This window comes from Ictalurus punctatus, chromosome 28 (assembly GCF_001660625.3).
Source record: "Ictalurus punctatus breed USDA103 chromosome 28, Coco_2.0, whole genome shotgun sequence".
In the NCBI taxonomy this organism is placed as follows: Eukaryota; Metazoa; Chordata; class Actinopteri; order Siluriformes; family Ictaluridae; genus Ictalurus; species Ictalurus punctatus.
The window spans coordinates 9,173,825-9,193,940 of record NC_030443.2 but is presented as its reverse complement, the minus strand read 5'-3'; the positions used below and the strand labels follow the sequence as shown (position 1 = coordinate 9,193,940).

General features: G+C 39.2%; 1 protein-coding gene across 1 annotated transcript; it reads left to right on the top strand.

Annotated features, from left to right (window-relative positions):
* Positions 1-1,149: 1,149 nt before the first annotated feature.
* taok3b (TAO kinase 3b) lies at positions 1,150-19,986 on the top strand. The gene is made up of 8 exons (XM_053677211.1): positions 1,150-1,237; positions 2,281-2,517; positions 5,987-6,115; positions 7,015-7,218; positions 8,957-9,196; positions 11,233-11,445; positions 17,377-17,559; positions 18,176-19,986. Exons 2-8 carry the CDS (start codon positions 2,332-2,334, stop codon positions 18,335-18,337), a joined length of 1,317 nt encoding a protein of 438 aa, XP_053533186.1. The 5' UTR covers positions 1,150-1,237; positions 2,281-2,331; the 3' UTR covers positions 18,338-19,986.
* The last annotated feature ends 130 nt before the right edge of the window (positions 19,987-20,116 follow it).

Below are 20,116 nucleotides of genomic sequence, written 5' to 3'. Positions count from 1 at the left end.
TGTTGTGCTGCAGTTGTGGTGCCTGCTATCCAATTTGATAGCTTTATTAATGATTAATGTCACTTTGTACAACCTTCAGATTGCATTTTTAAATAAACCCCTTACGGAAATGATGCAGGCTAGAGCTTCTTACGTTTTTACGTATGTGTAGTATAGGGATGTGAGCATTTTCAGATGTTTCAGTGTGGTCAAGCAATTTTTGTAAAACGTTTGATAACGCCAGTGTAGACGGATATCTATCCGAATTAATGTACAGTAGACATAGTCTGAGTTAAATTTAATACTGGGGTGTTAGTTAATTGCCAGTTTGGGCTTTGTGGTCTCACTGTAGTTTTGACATATGCTTTTGTGTGTCTTGCTACTCAGAGAAATCTGAATGAACTACCAGAAAATATTAAAGTGGCCGTTTTTTTCGTGAACTTGGGAACAAAGACCACACTAACAGATAGGAAAGGTTTGACTTTGTAGTAATAAAGCGGTGTGCATATTAATAGCTCAAAGCAGAAGAGTCGGTCTCTACATGTATCTTTCCCCGGTATGTTTGCGCCGGGCATTGCATAATTCACCCTTTCCCACCGGATCCGTTCCCCTCCGCCTCTTCCTCTCCCCCGTCCTCCTCCTCACCTCTCCCCTGATATTCCTCTCCATAACGCATCTTTTCTCTCTCTCTCTCTCTCTCTCTCTCTCTCTCTCTCTCTCTCTCTCTCTCGCTCGCTCGCTCGCTCGCTCGCTCTCATATCCCTCATCCTCCTCCTCGGCGTTCCGCGCGACGTGCGCCGCCATGCAGCGTTCGTTCGCGGTCAGGAGTGCCGCGCGACGCCCGTGATCAACGAAAGCTGAACTCCGCGGGTTGGGGAGGGGAGGAAACGGAGCGAGGTAGAGGATGCCGCGCGCGAACTATGCCTTACGCGGGACGCAGGGAGACGCAACAGCATCATCATTGTCGGCGGCAGCAGCGGCATTATCCTCCTCCTCATCAACAGCATCCTCATCCTCAGCAGCACCGGCGGCAGAGCGCGCGGCTGGTGCCCACCCCGCAACATCATCCGTGGCTCGCGTGTTCGCTCCCCCCTTGCAGCAGAAGGAGGATGCTGGAGTGAGGGATGAGGCTCGAGACGGGCGCGCCGGGCCAGAGCCGCGGCCTGCTTCTTCTACCCGGAGCTGCGCGCGCCAACGCTAAAGTTACAGCCCCTGTAGCATCCGCACGCCCTTCGCCACCGTCGCACCGGCGTCTTCGGTAGGCTCTCCGTTCCGTTTTTCTGTCCGCTTTATTATTTCTTTGCATAAGAAGGAACAGGCCGCTCGCGCAGGCCCTGCATCTGTAGCTATGGCAACCACATCTTGTTAATAAGCCCTTTCCCCCTCTCATACTCTTCCTCCTCCCCCATTCACGTCTCTCTCCCTGTCTTTCATTTTTCTCTCGTCGTGTTTATATTAAAACGCGTTGAAAATATTAGTCCTTTTCCCCATTCTAGCTTTGTTAGGTGGTCATTTTGTTTGAGATTTTTCTTTCCATATCATGTATGATGTAATGTCTTTTTTTTTTCTTTTCTTTTTTTTTTATTCAAGTATGGTGCATGTCAGTTTGATTTTCCGTCAGGCCCATGTTAATTTGGTGACTTTTCTTTTGCCTTTGCTAATCCTTAAGAAAGGGATTAGTAATTTATGAATTAAATTACTAGGCCTAGTTATAATGTGGCTAGACATATTGAGGCTGTACCTTAGCTTAGTTTAGCTATTAGCTAATCCTCAGCGGTAGCTTGCAACTGACCAGCTGTTCATTCTTAAATTTGCTGGAAGGTGTAAGGTATTCATTTCCTTTCCAAGGTGAAAGCAAACGAAAAGCCGCTTGCATTAGAAGCTGTATGCTATGGTAATATCCTCAATTCATGCAATCGCTCTGGGCCATAAAAGCAGCTTAGAGATTCAACATTGACAGTGTATTTCAGTCCAGAACCTCTGACTTGGAACCATGACCAGGAGCTATGTGCATAGTATTTGCAATTTTGTGAGGATTTCTCTTTGCACTGAATTATCTTGACAGTCTAAAATGAATATATAAACCTTCATTGTTCATTCCACTTCATTCTGGATTTTGGTTGCTGCTGTCAAACATTTTATGTATGATACTCACCAGTCATCTGCCACACTTTTTAAAGGATTCTATGATTCTAGTTGACATTTCAAAATTTCTTATAGTCACAAAGGGTGGATAAGAGAATAACATTTTTATGTCTACAAGCGTGAATAAATTCATATGTGTGTTTGCTTGTACTGTAGGTCATCAGGCAGATCCAGGAGCATGAGCAGGACTCTGTGCGGCGGGAGCAGATGTCAGGGTACAAACGCATGCGGCGGCAGCACCAGAAGCAGCTGATCGCATTGGAGAACAAGCTGAAGGCTGAGATGGATGAGCACAAGCTCCGGCTGCAGAAGGAAGTAGAGACCCAGGCCAATAACACTTACATTGAACTGGAGCGGCTAGCCAAGAAGCAAGCTGCCCAGTTAGAAAAGGAGGTAAACTGAATCCTACGGTAGATCAAGAGGAACAGTGCATTCTTTAAAAGGTTTCATTAGTGCAAGGCCACTTCATGTTCAAGTTCAAGTTTTATTTGGATAATCAGTCATCAGGCATAATATATTTAATTGCCAAAATATATGCACAGTGCCCCCCCCCCCCCCCCCCCACACACACACACACACACACACACACATTATTTCTCTTTTTTATTATGTCATATCACCCTGCAGCTCTCCCCTGGTTTCCCATTGAAGCTAAACAGGGTTGAGCCTGGCCAGTACCTGGATGGGAGACCTCTTGGGGAAAACTAATGTTGCTGTTGGAAGTGGTATTAGGGAGGCCAGCAGGGGGTACTCACCATGTAGTCTGTGTGGGTCCTAATGCCCAGTATAGTCATTGTGACACTATACTGTAAAAAAAATTAAAAAATTATAGATGAGATGTTACCCGAGGTCCTGACACTCTGTGGTCATTCAAAATCCCAGGACTTTTCTTGTAAGGAGTAGGGGTTTAACCCTGGTGTCCTGGCCAAATTCCCCCCATTGGCCCCTATCTATCATGGCCCCCTAATGATCTCCATCACTGAATTGGCTACAACACTCTCCTCTCCACCAATAGCTTGTGTGTGGTGGGCGTTCTAGCGCACTTTGGTTGCCGTAGCATCATCCAGTTGGATGCTAAACACTGGTGGTGGTTGAGGAGATCTTCCCCCATACAATGTAAAGCGCTTTAAGTGTCTAGAAAAGCACTATATAAATCTAAGGAATTATTATTATTATTTATTTAATTATTTTTATTTTTTTATGTATGTATTGCACCATCAAATTTAAGTATATTAGAATGAGATTTTAGCAATCCAAATTCGAACTGAGTGTTCAGGCAAAAAGTGTCCAAGAGTCCAGCCACAAAACACTGAAGGTGTTACAGGGCTCACTAGCTGAAATAGGAGAACCTGTGCAGACCTCAACAACATCATCAGCTCTTCACAGATCGGGAGATTGGTCAGAAGAAAACCATTTCTGAGGAAGGGTATGTTAGAAAATCTGGGAGCTTTTGAAAAAAGATTTTGTGATCTGATGGGACAAATGTTGAGCCATTTGGTCTAAATCCAAAGGATAAAGTTTGGCCTAAAGATGTAGGGCAAAAAATTTTTCCAACAGGACAATAAACCAAAGCACAGGGCAAAAACTACAAAGGAATGACTTTGAAAAAATGAAGGCTTGTGTTTTGGAATAGCTGAGTCAAATCCCATACTTATATCCAATTCAAAACCTGTGACATGACCTAAAAATTGCTGTTCACCAACATTCTGCATATAACTTCACAGAGTTGGAGAAAATCTGCATTGAGGAATGGAAGAAAATGTCAAAATCAATATGTTCAAAGCTCACACGTCCGAAACAACTCAAATCTGTAATTGCTGAAATAGGACAGTTCACACTAAGAGGGTGAATACTTCTCAATTACTTTTATACTTATCAAATACTTTTATTTCTGTAGAGAGTCACTTCAAAGGTAGCAGTGAAATATCCTATTCTGATATGCTTAAAGTTGATGTTGCAATACCGCACAAAGAGAAATAATTATTGGAGTTTAATATATTCTGGAGGCACTCTATGTAACTAAATGGTAGCTTGCGTTTATCTTGCCTGTGCATATAAGATCTATTTCTTTTTCTATAAATATTATGCTTGTTTTTATAGGATATATCATAACATTATCTAATATTTTGTAAATAAACAATGTTATGAAATATAAGATGTACAATGCATCCAGAAAGTATTCACAGCGCTTCATTTTTTCCACATTTTGTTATGTTACAACCTTATTCCAAAATGGATTAAATTTATTATTTTCCTCAAAATTCTACAAACAATACCCCATAATGACAACGTGAAAGAAGTTTGCTTGAAATCTTTGCAAATTTATTAAAAATAAAAAACAAAAAAGCACATGTACATAAGTATTCACAGCCTTTGCTATGACACTCAAAATTGAGCTCAGGTGCATCCTGTTTCCACTGATCATCCTTGAGGTGTTTCTACAACTTGATTGGAGTCCACCTGTGGTTAAATTCAGTTGATTGGACATGATTTGGAAAGGCACACACCTGTCTACATAAGGTCCCACAGTTAACAATGCATGTCAGAGCACAAACCAAACCATGAAGTCCAAGGGATTGTCTGTAGAGCTCCGAGACAGGATTGTATCGAGGCACAGATCTGGGAAAGGGTACGGAAATATTTCTGCAACATTGAAGGTCCCAATGAGCACAGTGGCCTCCGTCATCCATAAATGGAAGAAGTTTGGAACCACCCGGACTCTTCCTAGAGCTGGCCGCCCGACCAAACTGAGCGATCGGGTGGTCACTCTAACAGAGCTCCGGCATGTCTCTGTGGAGAGAGGAGAGCCTTCCAGAAGAATAACCATCCCTGCAGCACTCCACCAATCAGGCCTGTATGGTAGTGTAGCCAGACAGAAGACACTCCTCAGTAAAATGCACATGACAGCCCACCTGGAGTTTGCCAAAAGGCACCTGAAGGACTATCAAAACCATGAGAAACAAAATTCTTTCGTCTGATGAAACAAAGATTGAACTCTTTGGCCTGAATGGCAAGTGTCATGTCTGGAGGAAACCAGGCACCACTCATCACCTGGACAATACTATCCCTACAGTGAAGCATGGTGGTGGCAGCATCATGCTGTGATCCATCATGCTGTGGAGATGTTTTTCAGTGGCAGGAACTGGGAGACTATTCAGGAATGAGGGAAAGATGAATGCAGCAATGTACAGAAACATCCTTGATGAAAACCTGCTCCAGAGCGCTCTGGACCTCAGACTGGGGCGAAGGTTCATCTTCCAATGACCCTAAGCACACAGCCAAGATAACAAAGGAGTGGCTACAGGATAACTCTGTAAATGTCCTTGAGTGGCCCAACCAGAGCCCAGAACCCGATTGAACATCTCTGCAGAGATCTGAAAATGGCTGTACATCGATGCTCCCCATCCAACCTGATGGATCTTGAGAGGTCCTTCAAAGAAGAATGGGAGAAACTACCCAAAAATATGTGTACCAAGCTTGTAGCATCATACTCAAAAAGACTTGAGGCTGTAATTGGTGCCAAAGGTACTTCAACAAATTATTGAGCAAAGGCTGTGAATACTTATGTAAATGTGCTTTTTTTGTTTTTTATTTTTAATAAATTTGCAAAGATTTCAAACAAACTTCTTTCATGTTGTCATTATGGGGTATTGTTTGTAGAAGTTTGAGGAAAATAATGAATTTAATCCATTTTGGAATATGGCTGTAACATAACAAAATGTGGAAAAAGTGAAACGCTGTGAATACTTTCCGGATGCACTGTATCTGCAATTCACTAACAAATAATGGACTACTAGATTGAATTGGGAAATTCAATAGATTTAAGGTAATCATTGACCAGTTAGGCTTTATCCCAAAACAGATGAAGGCATCAGCCACAGAGGAGAAGAGAATCCAGCAACAAATCTTGGTCCAACAGAAGAAGGAGCTGACCACCTTCTTGGACACACAGAAAAAGCAGTATAGACTGTGCAGGGACAGGATGAAGGAAGTGAGTGGTGTTCAGTCAAAAGTTCTCCTGCTACACTCTGCATTATGATTTTTAATTATGAGGAAGCCAAAAATATGCAATGTGTATTAGGCATTCAGTCATGTCCTTTAAACATAAGCTTCATTATAATAGTTAAAATTCTTTAAACTTGTTTTTATATTTTACCTAATTTTGTCCAAATTTACTCATAGACAATTTCACATATACCAGTTGGAGGGTGAAAGCTGAGCTGCTACAATGCTAACTAACATTTGTGAAGCCAGACATCTTTTTGAATGTCTGCTTGTGCGACATCATACAGTAGGTGTTGAGTGTTAACTGCTCTATCCTACATACATGAGCAAACAGACACTTATGATTCGCTAGCATTTCACTAATCACATGACAGATGGAGAAGAAAGCAAGGCTGTATTTCCTGCCCAGAGAGCAGGGCCAGTTATGTTCTCTTTGACAGCCAGCAATGTATGTCTGTGTTATGGAAACCTTAATAGTCATGCAACTCAGGGCTCAAAACTTTGTTAATTTTTTTTTACATACAACTGTAGGCTGGCATGATTGTGCAGTGGATAGCGTTGACCCCTCACAGCTCCAGGATCCCTGAACTCGGGTTTACTGACGTCTCCAGGCTAAACCCTGAGCTTGGCTTACACAATGTCTGTGCATGTTCTCTCCATGTCCACATGGGTCTCCTCTTGGTTCCCACCTTCTAAAAATAAATTGCCCTTAAGTGTGCATAAATGTGTGAATGTGTGTGCATGGTGCCTTGATATCCAGGGTGTATTCCCGCCCATGCCCAGTGTTCCAGGGACAGATTTTGGGTCCACAGTGATCTATTTCAAGTGGCTATTGAAAGTCAGTGAGTGAGTATAATTGGCTTGAATGTGCCAATACTTCTGCAGGAGATGAATGAGGACCTTAGCACACCAAAGGAGGAGAAGCAGGAGAGGCTGTCACGCCACAAGGAGACAATGCAGCGCTCACAGGCCGAGGAGGAGGCACAGCTGCTCAACCAGCAGAGGCTCATCTATGAAAGAAGCTGCCGTGCTCTGAAGAGACGAAGCCTCATAAAAAAACATGAGTTTGAACAGGAACAGATACGGGAGGTAAGTTGTGAAGTGCACATATTTAATTTCTAGCAAACTTTCTTTTTCCAATCGTGCCCTGTCTTACTATGTCATGGTGGGAGTTAGAGAAGGATAATAAATAGTTAGTGCAGTGAAGAAAAAGCCTTTCACATCTGTGAAATACAGTAAATATATTAATTACTTTTGACAACATGTACAACCCCAATTCTAAAAAAGTTGGGAAGCTGTGTAAAATGTAAATAAAAACAGAACGCAATGATTTGCAAATCTCATAAACTCATATTTTATTCACAATAGAAAATAGAACATATATCAAATGTCTAAACTGAGGAAATGTACCATTTTTAGGAAAAAAATAAGGTAATTTTGAATTTGATGGCCGCAACACGTCCCAAAGAAGTTGGGACCGGGGCAACAAAAGGTTGGAAATGTAAGTGTTACTAAAAAGAAACAGCTGGAGGAACATTTTGCAACTAATTAGGTTAATTGGCAACAGGTCAGTAAATGATTGGGTGTAAAATGAGTATCTTAGAGAGGCAGAGTCTCTCAGAAGTGAAGATGGGATGGAATCTGGATGTAAGCATGCTCTAAATCCTGTATATACCTTTCAGTATGGATGGTGCCTTTCCAGATATAAAAGCTGCCCATTCCATAGTCACTAATGTACCCCTATACCAATAGAGATGCAGGCTTTTGAACTGAGCGCTGATAAAAAGCTGGATGGTCCCTCTCCTCTTTAGTCATCTTTAGTTTAGAGGACGAGGCGTCCATTGTTTCCAAAAAGAATTTCAAATTTCATTTCGTCTGACCACAGAAGTTTTCCACTTTGCCTCAGTCCATTTTAAATGAGCTTTGGTCCAGAGAAGAAGGCAGCGTTTCTAGATTATGTTCACATATGGCTTCTTCTTTGCATGATTGAGCTTTAACCAGCATTTGTGGATGGCACGGCAAACTGTGTTCAGAGACAATGAGTTCTGGAGGTGTTTCTGAGCCCTTGCAGTGATTTCCATTACAGAATCATGCCTGTTTTAATGCAGAGCCGCCCGAGGGCCCGAAGATCACAGGCATGCAATATTGATTTTTGTCCTTGTCCCTTGCGCACAGAAATTTCTCCAGATTGTCAGAATCTTTTGCTGATATTATGTACTGTAGATGATGAGATTTTCATAGTCTTCACAATTTCACATTGAGGAACATCATTCTGAAATTGTTCCACAAATTGTAGACATAGTTTTTCGCAGATTTTTGAACCTCTGCCCATCTTTACTTCTGCCTCTCTAAGATACTCTTTTTATACCAAATCATGTTACTGACCTGTTGCCAATTAAGCTCCAGCTGTTTCTTTTTAGTAACACATAATTTTCCAGCCTTTTGTTGACCCGTCATAACTTTTTTGAGACGTGTTGTGGCCATCAAATTCAAGATTACCTTATTTTTTCTTAAAATGGTACATTTCCTCAGTTTAAACATTTGATATATTTTCTATGTTCTATTGTGAATAACATATGGGTTCATGAGATTTGCAAATCATTGCATTCTGTTTTTATTGACATTTGACACAGCGTCCCAACTTTTTTAGAATTGGGGTTGTAAGATTTAAAATATATATATATATATATATATATATATATATATATATATATATATATATATATATATATATATATATATATATAATTGGTTGCAGCCCAGAGCAGGTTTCTTTCTATCATGTTGCTCTTACAACTTTAAGAAAGTGTTTGCCTTTGTATCCCAGGAGCTGAACAAAAAGAAACTGCAAAAGGAGATGGAGCATGCATTGATGATCCGGCAAGATGAGTCCACACAGGACATGGAGCGACGGCAGTTGGAGTGTCTGCACAGGCTTCGCATGGAGCTAATCCGTTTGCAGCATCACACTGAACTGGAGAACCAGGAGGAGTACAACAACCGACGCCAGAGAGAGCTGCACAGGAAACATGCACTGGAGCGCCGACAGCAGCCCAGAAACCTCAAGGTTCATGTAGTACCTAGTTCATAATGCCTAGGAGGAGTGAAATATTTACAACATGGTCATATACAGTATCTCACATAAGTGAGTACACCCCTCACATTTTTGTAAATATTTGATTATATCTTTTCATGTGACAACTCTGAAGAAATGACACTTTGCTACAATGTAACGTAGTGAGTGTACAGCTTGTGTAACAGTGTAAATTTGCTGTCCCCTCAAAATAACTCAACACACAGCCATTAATGTCTAAACCGCTGGCAACAAAAGTGAGTACACCCCTAAGTGTAAGTGTCAAAATTGGGGCCAATTAGCCATTTTCCCTCCCTGGTGTCATGTAACTTGTTAGTGTTACAAGGTCTCAGGTGTGATTGGGGAGCAGGTGTGTTAAATTTGGTGTCATCGCTCTCACACTCCCTCATACTGGTCACTGGAAGTTCAACATGGCACCTCATGGCAGACAACTCTCTGAGTATCTGAAAAAAAGAATTGTTGCTCTACATAAGGATGGCCTCCGGCTATAAGAAGTTTGCCAAGACCCTGACACTAAGCTGCAGCATGGTGGCCAAGACCATACAGCGGTTTAACAGGACAGGTTCCACTCAGAACAGGCCTCGCCATGGTCGACCAAAGAAGTTGAGTGCACGTGCTCAGCGTCCTAACCAGAGGTTGTCTTTGGGATATAGATGTATGCGTGCTGCCAGCATCGCTGCAGAGTTTGAAGGGGTGGGCGGTCAGTCTGTCTGTGCTCAGACCATACGCCGCACACTGCATCAAATTGGTCTGCAGGAAGCCTCTTCTAAAGATGATGCACAAGAAAGCCCGCAAACAGTTTGCTGAAGACAAGCAGACTAAGGACATGGATTACTGGAACCATGTCCTGTGGTCTGATGAGACCAAGATAAACTTATTTGGTTCAGATGGTGTCAAGCGTGTGTGGTGGCAACCAGGTGAGGAGTACAAAGACAAGTGTGTCTTGTCTACAGTCAAGCATGGTGGTGGGAGTGTCATGGTCTGGTGCTGCATAAGTGCTGCCGGCACTGGGGAGCTACAGTTCATTGAGGGAACCATGAATGCCAACATGTACTGTGACATACTGAAGCAGAGCATGATCAGTATGCAGTATTCCAGCATGATAACGACCCCAAACACACCTCCAAGACGACCACTGCCTTGCGGAAGAAGATAAGGGTAAAACTAATGGACTGGCCAAGCATGTCTCCAGACCTAAACCCTATTGAGCATATGTGGGGCATCCTCAAATGGAAGGTGGAGGAGCACAAGGTCTCTAACATCTACCAGCTCCGTGATGTTGTCATGGAGGAGTGGAAGAGGACTCCAGTGGCAACCTGTGAAGCTCTGGTGAACTGCATGCCCAAGGCAGTGCTGGAAAATAATGGTTGCCACAAAAAATATTGACACTTTGGGCCCAATTTAGACATTTTCACTTAGGGGTGTACTCACTTTTGCTGCCAGTGGTTTAGACATTAATGGCTGTGTGTTGAGTTATTTTGAGGGGACAGCAAATTTACACTGTTACATAAGCTGTACACTCACTACTTTACATTGTAGCAAAGTGTCATTTCTTCAATGTTGTCACATTAAAAGATATAATCAAATATTTACAAAAATGTGAGGGGTGTACTCACTTTTGTGAGAAACTGCAGTTAAATTTGTAACTGCCATGAAAAGTTATAATAGGGTTAATAAGAATATGCAGTTATAGTTGGGGCAAGGGACAGGGCAAGTAGACAGTTTTTTTGTATATGAAATGAAATTCATATGAAATTCACCAGTGAATGAATTGTGAGTGAAATCAGGTTAATATTTGGCAGAACATTAGACTTCTTTCGTTTTTTTTAATTATATTATTTGCGTTGGAAATGAAGGCACCTCAATGGGAAAATTAACTTGTTTTCTATCTGTGAAAGGTTTTCTGTAAATATATACAGAATTTAATGATAATAATTCTGTAATTGGTTTGAATGTGATATTTTTTATGCTACACAAAACCCATTTTTTTCGTTCTGCCATAAAACCAGGCATTGGAAATGCAGATCAAAAAGCAATTCCAGGACACTTGTAAGGTTCAGAATAAGCAGTACAAAGCTCTGAGGAACCATCAGCTAGAGGTCTCCCCTAAGAGTGACCACAAAGCCCTGCTGAAGACTCTGAAGGAAGAGCAGACACGCAAGCTTGCTGTGCTGGCAGAACAGTATGAACAGAGCATTAACGATATGATGGCCTCGCAAGCGGTAAGAGACTCCCAGATTTGTTATAAAACAAGTTATAACCACTTAACTAGAAAGCTGATGTTTTGTAAAAAATGGCTGTATTTACAGCCAGTGAGAAAAGCATTACATTATTCAAGGTGTTACAAGATGTTTAGTACAAAATTTAAAATGTGCATGCTGCCTTCTAGGGGTCACAGCTCTTGTCATCACTGTTTGGTGATTTCCTTCCTGTTTGGTAATACACTTGATTTGACCATTTTTATCACAATTTAGTTGGAAATATATTTTATTCATAGCTAAATTAAATGTGAATTGTAGTGAGAGTGTAACAATGCTCAATGAGAGTGTTCCACTGAGCTGTCAGTGGCCGTGATGAATTTTTGTTATGCCAGAAAATTTAATTGGCTCTGTGAGGTATGTTAGCTTAGTTTGCAGAGGAAGTTAAAGTCTGTGCTATCACTCATGTGGAGTGGCTGCTCTGTAACAGTGCTGTTAGCTTTGTTGGATTTAATGTCTAGTGCCTTACAAGGCCCTCTGTGTCTTTCAGTTGTCCATAATTGTAATTCTCCATGGACATGAGCACTGGAAGTTGTGTCCTGCTGGGTGTAGGGTTCAGTAGGATTCATACTGTTTCCATTATTCGAAACCTGATCTACTGCCCACTAGTGGCAGTAACTAACATCCTAACAAAATATATAGAGAAATGGCTCCTGTTGTGTCATTTGTTCATTTATTAAAGCTTGTATTACTAATTGTTATTGCAGTTATTGCTGTAGTAACTTCTAAGGGTAGATGAAAACTGTATGTTAACACCATACTAACAAGAACCTTAGTTGCCTTAGAATTTGAAAAGGAATTATTTAATTTTTGAAATGATATTGCATAATGACTGATGCAATCAAGTGTTCAAAGTGTAAAGTTTCCAAGTGGTAGTACAATTCACACCTAAAAAACCAAAAAAAAAACAGAGTAAACAAGGTAAGAATTATTTTGTAAATAATAAAATTATCTGTGTTTGATATTAAGATAACTAACATTACGCTAACTGCTGTGTATAAATAATAAAATTAACTGTGTTTATTACTAGTAAGTAAACATTTGTAGGGCTGCAACTGACGATTATTTTCATAATCGGTTAGTTGGTCGATTATTATTATTATTATTATTATTATTATTATTATTATTATTATTATTATCGATTAATCAATTAATCTGACGGGGCGGGGCAAACTGTCAGTACATTTTTGTTTTGTTTATTTAAAATAAAATAATAAAAAATAATGCATAAATACTTATATATATATATATATATATATATATATATATATATATATATATATATATATATATATATATATAATTTATTTTATGGTGTTTATGCATTATTTTTTATGGATGCACAAAAAGCACAGAATTAAACTACAGTCCTAAATTAATAACGAACTTTCTCACTTTCACTGCACCTTGTGGTTTCTGTTGCTCGCTGTCTTTAGACATATTTTACTTGTGTTTACTGCACGTGATCAGCAACGCAGCCTCGTTACTAATACATCATTTCCGTTATAATAAATGACAGAAGTTACACTGCAAACGTGCAAATACAGCATATAATGACAATAAACTTAAATTAAACTAAACATTTTAAGCAACTTGCACCAGTTTCCCTGCCCCTTACACACAGTGGAGCACTTTGGGTATAAACATAACTTTGTGCTCGTGCAGCACTGTTTGATCTCCACGGTGTTTAATATAAAATGCATCCCTACCTTAGAGGACTTTCTTCCTCAGTCACGTGATGATTTCGCCTCTGTCTGTTGGTGAATGAGGTCGTGTTGGGAATAAAAGATAACGTTGACATAAACAGTAAACTGAAGAAAGTCAGTATTGTCTGTGACTCTGGGTGTCTGCTAATGCTAGCATGCGTATGACGTCATGTGCCATCGACTAGGAAGCGGCTTATACTTCCAGTTAGTAAAAAAACCTGCTAGTGATGTATTTGAGATGATATTACCTTTCTAATATCCACACAGTAGACAGTAGAGTGCACAGTTCATAGTGTAAGTGTACAGTACCTCATTTGGGACACAACTTCAGTATTTACTCTCTGAGGAGTGTTTTTGGAACAGAAGTAATGTAATGAGTAAATCTCCCCCGTGCTGCGCAGACCAACATACGATAATGAGATTCGTTGACAACGATTTTCATAATCGATTATTATCAATTTTATCGATTAGTTGTTGCAGCTCTTGTTTGATGGTAAGCGAGGTAATGTTATGCTAACCACTGTGTTACAAATACGTAGCAGAACGGTAATTTAGTACACTATAACTATTAAAGAAATAATATTTAATAAAAGTGGGATTATACCGCTACAGACACACGACGGTTGGTGACAGTTGAATTTGTATATTTCAATACCTGTGCGACTGATAAGTCGAAGACACATTTACCTTCCTTTTGCGTCTTTTTGTGCTTTGTGAATGACTCATTGAACTGATTCTTTAAAACTGAATCATTCATGACTAAAACATATCTTATTATCCTAAAATGAGCATGCCTACATAGCCACTAAAAGACTTCAGAAATAGTGTTTAAGCAGCATGTTTTAACTCACTCAAAGCAGATCTACCATTTTTTAAATTAATTTTGTCGACTACATAACTTGCAGAATTATTATTATTTTTAAACAGGAAATAAGAAATTGTCCTGCAGGATCGATTAAGTATTTGGGTAGTTTATTTTATTTCTGCAAAGTGAGTGCAGCAGTCTTGCAGTATTTTTCACTTGTGCAGTACATGTGCTGGACATTCCTGTATGTTTCTGTTGTACTGAAGGCTCCGTTCTAAAACCTGTAGGAATATCCTGCACAGTTTGTCAATGTGTCCTGCAGGATTTCATAATTTCTGCAATATACCAGAAAACATCCTGTAGAAAAATTAAAAATTAAAAATGTATTATTTTGATTTACTTTTACAAAAGCTTCCAAGGTGGAGATATTTAAAGAAATATATTTCATCCAGGCTAAATTTGTTTCTGAGTTATTCAAAAGACATCAAAATATCAGAATTTGGTAAATACAGATCTTGAATATTTTCAAGCCCATATGAATCCAAACATTTAAATGTAGCATCTGCTCTTCCTGGAGTAAAAACTGATTAACCCCAAACATCCAGGGATCAGCGGTTCTGCAGACATAAACACCTTGTTGATGAGAGAGGTAAACGGAGAATCACCAGACTGGTTCAAGCTGACAGAAATGATACAAAAACTCAGATAAATTTGTTCTGAAAGTGCCATCTAGGTGGATCTTTTACCACAATTACATTCATGTGACCAAATAAGTACACTCCATGGAAATTGTTGTTGTTTTTTTTGCATATTTGGACAAGCAAACATTTAAACATTTAGCAGAAATAACTTCTTGTAAGCATTACTACTGCTACTGTGGTCAAAAAACTCTATCTTTGATTTGTCTGTCCAGAGTACATTATTCCAAAAGGCCTGGTCTTTGCCTATATGCTCATTGGAAAACTGCAGTTTTACAAAGGCTTTTTCCTGGGACACCGCCCATGCAGAAATCTCTTTCTGATTGCAGAAGTAGGCACTTTGATACCAACAATTGCAAGTCTTACCAGCAAATCCTGTGATGAGATTTTGGGGTTCTTGGAGACTTGCATAAAACAGTCCTGTACAAATTGGCAGTTGTTTGAAATCTGTGCCATTTGTAGATTATTTTCCATACAGTGGAAAGATGTATTTCAAATAATTTGGAGATCTTTTTAAATCCCTCGCCAGACTCAGAAGCATCCACAACCTTTTTTTCTGAAGGCCCTATAGAACTCTTTAGATCTTGGCATAATGACATCACACACCATCAATATCAAAGGGAACACCAGACAATAGATATGAGAAGGGTATAAGACTGGTTCCTGCACCCAATCTTGAACACCTGATTCTAATTTTATGAATTTGGATGTGTGATAAATGTAGCGGTGTACTTACTGTTTCCATGTGACTGATCTGTTTTTTTTGTTCATTTAAAACTATAAAATGTTAATGTTATTTGATAGAGTGTATTAACTTTATTAAGTTGACTAAGTTTAAGGTTCAAAGAAGATCAAATGTTTGCTTGTCCAAATATGTCAGAAAAGTGATGATTTCCATGGGGTATACTTATTTTTTCACATGATTGTATTTCCTCAAACACTAAGCAAAATGGCACATGATCTGAGAGTACAATGTTACCATAGGAGCAGTTCTGTATTCAAGAGTATAATCCCACAGATACCAAAGAAACAATCTTTAGGAGAGTGTTTGTTGTATGTACTTGAAACACAAGTAGGCCCAACCATTTGGTTTCATTACTTTCCATATGTCTAACAGACCTAATTCTTTAACAAAGCAGTGAATTGAAGTGTCATAACTGGCCTCCTGGCCTATGAAAATCCATATGCTTCAACATATTCATAGCCTGTTTAATTTTTTTTTTGTTTGTGTAAACCTCTGCAGTTCCAAGATCTGCAATTATGCTTTACTTTCTAATGCAACAAATCACATTGGGATGTTACAACATACAGCCAACACATTGAACGTGTGTAAAAATAAACTCCATTTTCCCACTTACTTGGGAGTTCCCACCTCATGGCTCTACCTCCAGTTATTACCAGTGACAGTTCCACACAATGTGAAGATCAGTCTGTCCACCCTCTCCTCAAAAATGAACAGAAGAAAAAATTTACTCATTACTACTATTCATATAGCAAAACCTAATACTTGTCTGCAACATTTGAGATGTATCATTACTGTAATGCATCACAAAGCACCCAGATATATACTGATGCCATTATCTTAAGAATGTTTGAATAGTTATGCAGGTAAACACCAGGGATTAATAAGTCTATATTTAGATATCAAATATCCTGTCACTGGAACATTCCCATTTAGCTCTGACCTGCTTCTACCTTAACCATCTCAATGAAATCTTGTACCTCAGTCGAGCATTGAAGATTTGGGATCGCTCTTTGTACATTACCAGTAGTCTTGCTGGTGATATCACTCTGTCAGATCCCCAGACTCCATATCTGTTGATGAATCGGGATTCCACTGCTTGTGAATCCCCAAACAAAATGTCTCTCTTCGCTCAGGCAGCGTTGATTACCTTCACTTTATCCTTGTGGTTGAGGAACTTCATTATTACCATTCTCGGTGGGGCGTTAACATCCCTCTTCAGTCTGACTCGATGTGCGTTCTCTAAAAAAAACTTGGTTTTCAACCTCCAATATCTCTGAGATCCATTTTTACAAAAAGACCAAGGATCTGGTCCTTTTGCACACTGGAGCAGATTTAACAGCCTCAGGTTGTTCATTCATGATCAGGTTGTTTATTAAAGCCTTTATCTTCCGAAGTTTGTTTTTTTCTTCTACAGCGCATGTACCCTGGCCTGCAATCTGCATACCATTTTCAGCTTCAGATTGTAGATCTGTTTGTACTACCTGTTCAGTGCAGTCACTTAGCTCCTTCCTCATATCTACTACAGATGTCATAATTCCATCCAGACTGGATTTCATGGCATTACTTACAGCCCTATGGTGTCCCACTTCTGCACTTTCCAGCCTGTGCTGGCCCCTGCTCCCTCATCCACATCATTGTTAGTGTGCTGAGCTACACAACTAGCACCAAAGTTAGTTGTCTTTGACATTTAGATTTGCCTGATTTGCTAGAAGATACCATCATAGCATCTAAAAAAGAACCCTTATTTTTTTGCCGAATCAAGTATTTTGGTAGAAATTATCACAAGTTGTAGCAGAGCAGTACAAAACACGTCCTACTAGGCGGCGCCCATAACCGGAAGTCTCCACACCCAATATTTACTTAACCAAATAAAATATATGTAGAAAAAAGTGTATTGGGAAAATTATCTCCCTCTATCACTCTGGTTTCTTTTTTGTGCAGCTACGTCTGGAGGCTGAGCAGGAGGCCGAGTGCCAGGCTTTGAAGCGCCAGTTGCAGCAGGAAATGGAGCTTCTGGATGCTTACCAAAGCAAGACAAAGGCACAGGCTGAGGCCCAGCATGAGCGTGACATGCACCAGTTGGAGCAGAAAGCATCCTTGCGCAGGGCTCACCTGGAACAGAAAGTGAGCCTTGTTATTTTATATTAAAACACATAGATATTTAACAATTATCACATTTAACCAATAGAAAATATACACATGTACCATTCTAACCCAGTGGTTTTCAAAGTGGGGGCCAGCAGGGGGCGCCCGGGGGGGCTTCAACAATTTGGTGTGGAAAATAAATAAATAAATACATGATTTTTTTCTTTCTCACTCTCAGACAACCACACGCGCACACACACAATCAATTCCTAATGTAATGTAATGTAAAGATGTAAGATGTAATTATTAATAAAAAAAAAAGGGGGGATACATTGAGAATTCTGTATTTTTAATGTGTTTTAAAGACATCTTGCAAAAGGGGGGCCTGGGTCAAATTTTGGGGGGCCTTGCCCTGGAAAAGTTTGGGAACCCCTGTTCTAACCTATAGATTGACTGTTTTAGTCTTAGGCCTACCACAGTTAAAATGTGCAAATTTTGAAGTATTTTTGTAAATATATATAATGCAAGCATTGAAAAATGATTTTGTATGTGTTGCCCTACATATATATTTTTTTAATCTATCATATTAAAGCATATGTTTTTCCTAAAAACACCTGGAACATGCAAATAAAAATCCACTACATTTTGACTGCAGATTGAAGAGGAGCTGGCTGCACTTCAGAAAGAGCGGACCGAAAAAGTCAAACATTTATTTGAGCGCCAAGAGCGAGAACTGGAGACCTTTGATGTGGAGAGTTCCCGATTGGGTTTTGGAAGCTTGGCCTCATTTGACTTTCCCAAGGAAGATGACAGATGATCAAGCCCAGGCTGGTGGGGCCATTTGATGCTGATGTCTCTGGATATGTTGTGCCTGTACTGTCCCTAACCAATGGATTTACTAAGAACACCTTTAAAGTGACCATGCTGTATCTGTCTTTTAAAATCTTAATTTACTAGCTTGAGGAACTTCTGGAATTGGAACGTAATTTGCAGTCAACACAAGTGACATAATGAAGCTCAGAAAGCAAAAGAGCTAAATATAGAAGAACAGACCTTTTCTCCACGCCGTCGACCCACTTTTGGTATTAAAATCAGTAATTCAGGATATTTTAGTACAGGTAAGCACTTTGATATGTTTAAGTATGAACCCAAAATGTAAAGTGAACATATTGTGTGAAAATGCCTTTGGTGTTATCGAAGGACATTGCGACTGTAGAATGTGTCCTCCGTCTTCACCGTGGCTATTAGCTGTTTTTGTCTTTGTTTATCATGGCGAATGTGAATACTGTTTGTGAAAGCTGTATGCAAAGGCAGGTTTCTAAACAGTATCAGATTTTAAAACATAGTGACTATATTGAGAGCATTTAGTTACTTTCATATTGTGGTAGAATACACACCTCTTTTTTTAAAAGGGAAAAAACTAGGCACTATAATTTAATCATTGTTCAGTATCCTAAATTAATTGGCAGAATTTTTTTTTATTACTTCAACAAATCAATGCAGTCAGATTCCTTCCTGGTATTATTGCATGCACTTTAAAAGACAAATTCAGGTTGTGAAGTTGAGCATGGATCTGTCAGAGATTTTAGCTGTCTGTAAATAAAAGTGGTCCATAGCAGTTTTGTTTCATGGCTATTGATACTGAACATAAGCTTTATCTTTGATATGAAAGATCGCCAAATTGCCAAATGCCTTTAAGTTATGTTATGAATGTTTTAGTTTTCTTTCTTTTGCCCAAATGACATCATAGTTTGTTGAATTGTGACTCATTCAGTGTGATGTTATCAATGCTCTTGTACAGGTAAACAATGGTGCAATTTGTGTTGTAAAAATTTTTTATATAAATATTTGTATATGATAATCTAAATAGGGGTTTACACGTGTATTGGTCAACCTTTGCCAAAATAAATATGGGAAACCTATTCAGTGGTGACAGTGGAAGGCAAACTATTTTTTTAAGCAAAACAGGGAGAATTACCAGTTTCACTTGTAATTTGACAACAAAATCTATTGTGGTTGTTTTTGGCAAGATTCATGTCTAGTTGGTATTGAGAAATAACAACAAAAATGTTAATCAACTTTATGAGAAGTTAGTCTTACTAAGTAATTCTTAAGAAGTTGATTAAGAAGTTGAATAATTCTTACAAAGTAATTCTTAAGAAGTGGTAATTTGCAAGCAAATACTTTAGAAAGCATTATGTGGGGCCAGGGCAATTAATATCTTTTTAAGCCCTAAAGATTCATATCTTTAAAAAAATAAAAAAATAAAAAATAAAAAATAGAAACCACTTGTGTCACACTATGCACTCCTGGCACATAATATTGTGGAACTCAAGCTAAAGGATACCATTCAGTTTCATACTTTGTGACTGTCATTACAGGCCTGTTTTCAAACAAAGCCATTGTTGAAACTGCCATTGCACAAGTAAAATGATGTTTTAATGAATAAACTGAATGAAGTTTTTGTTGGCTATTGATATGTGATGAAAACATATTTTCTTCTTTTTTTTGTAATTCTAGAGGTTACTGAAAACTCATGTAAGTGCAATAAATTACTATCTATCCATTCAGCACTTACAGTGTTCATAACTGTATA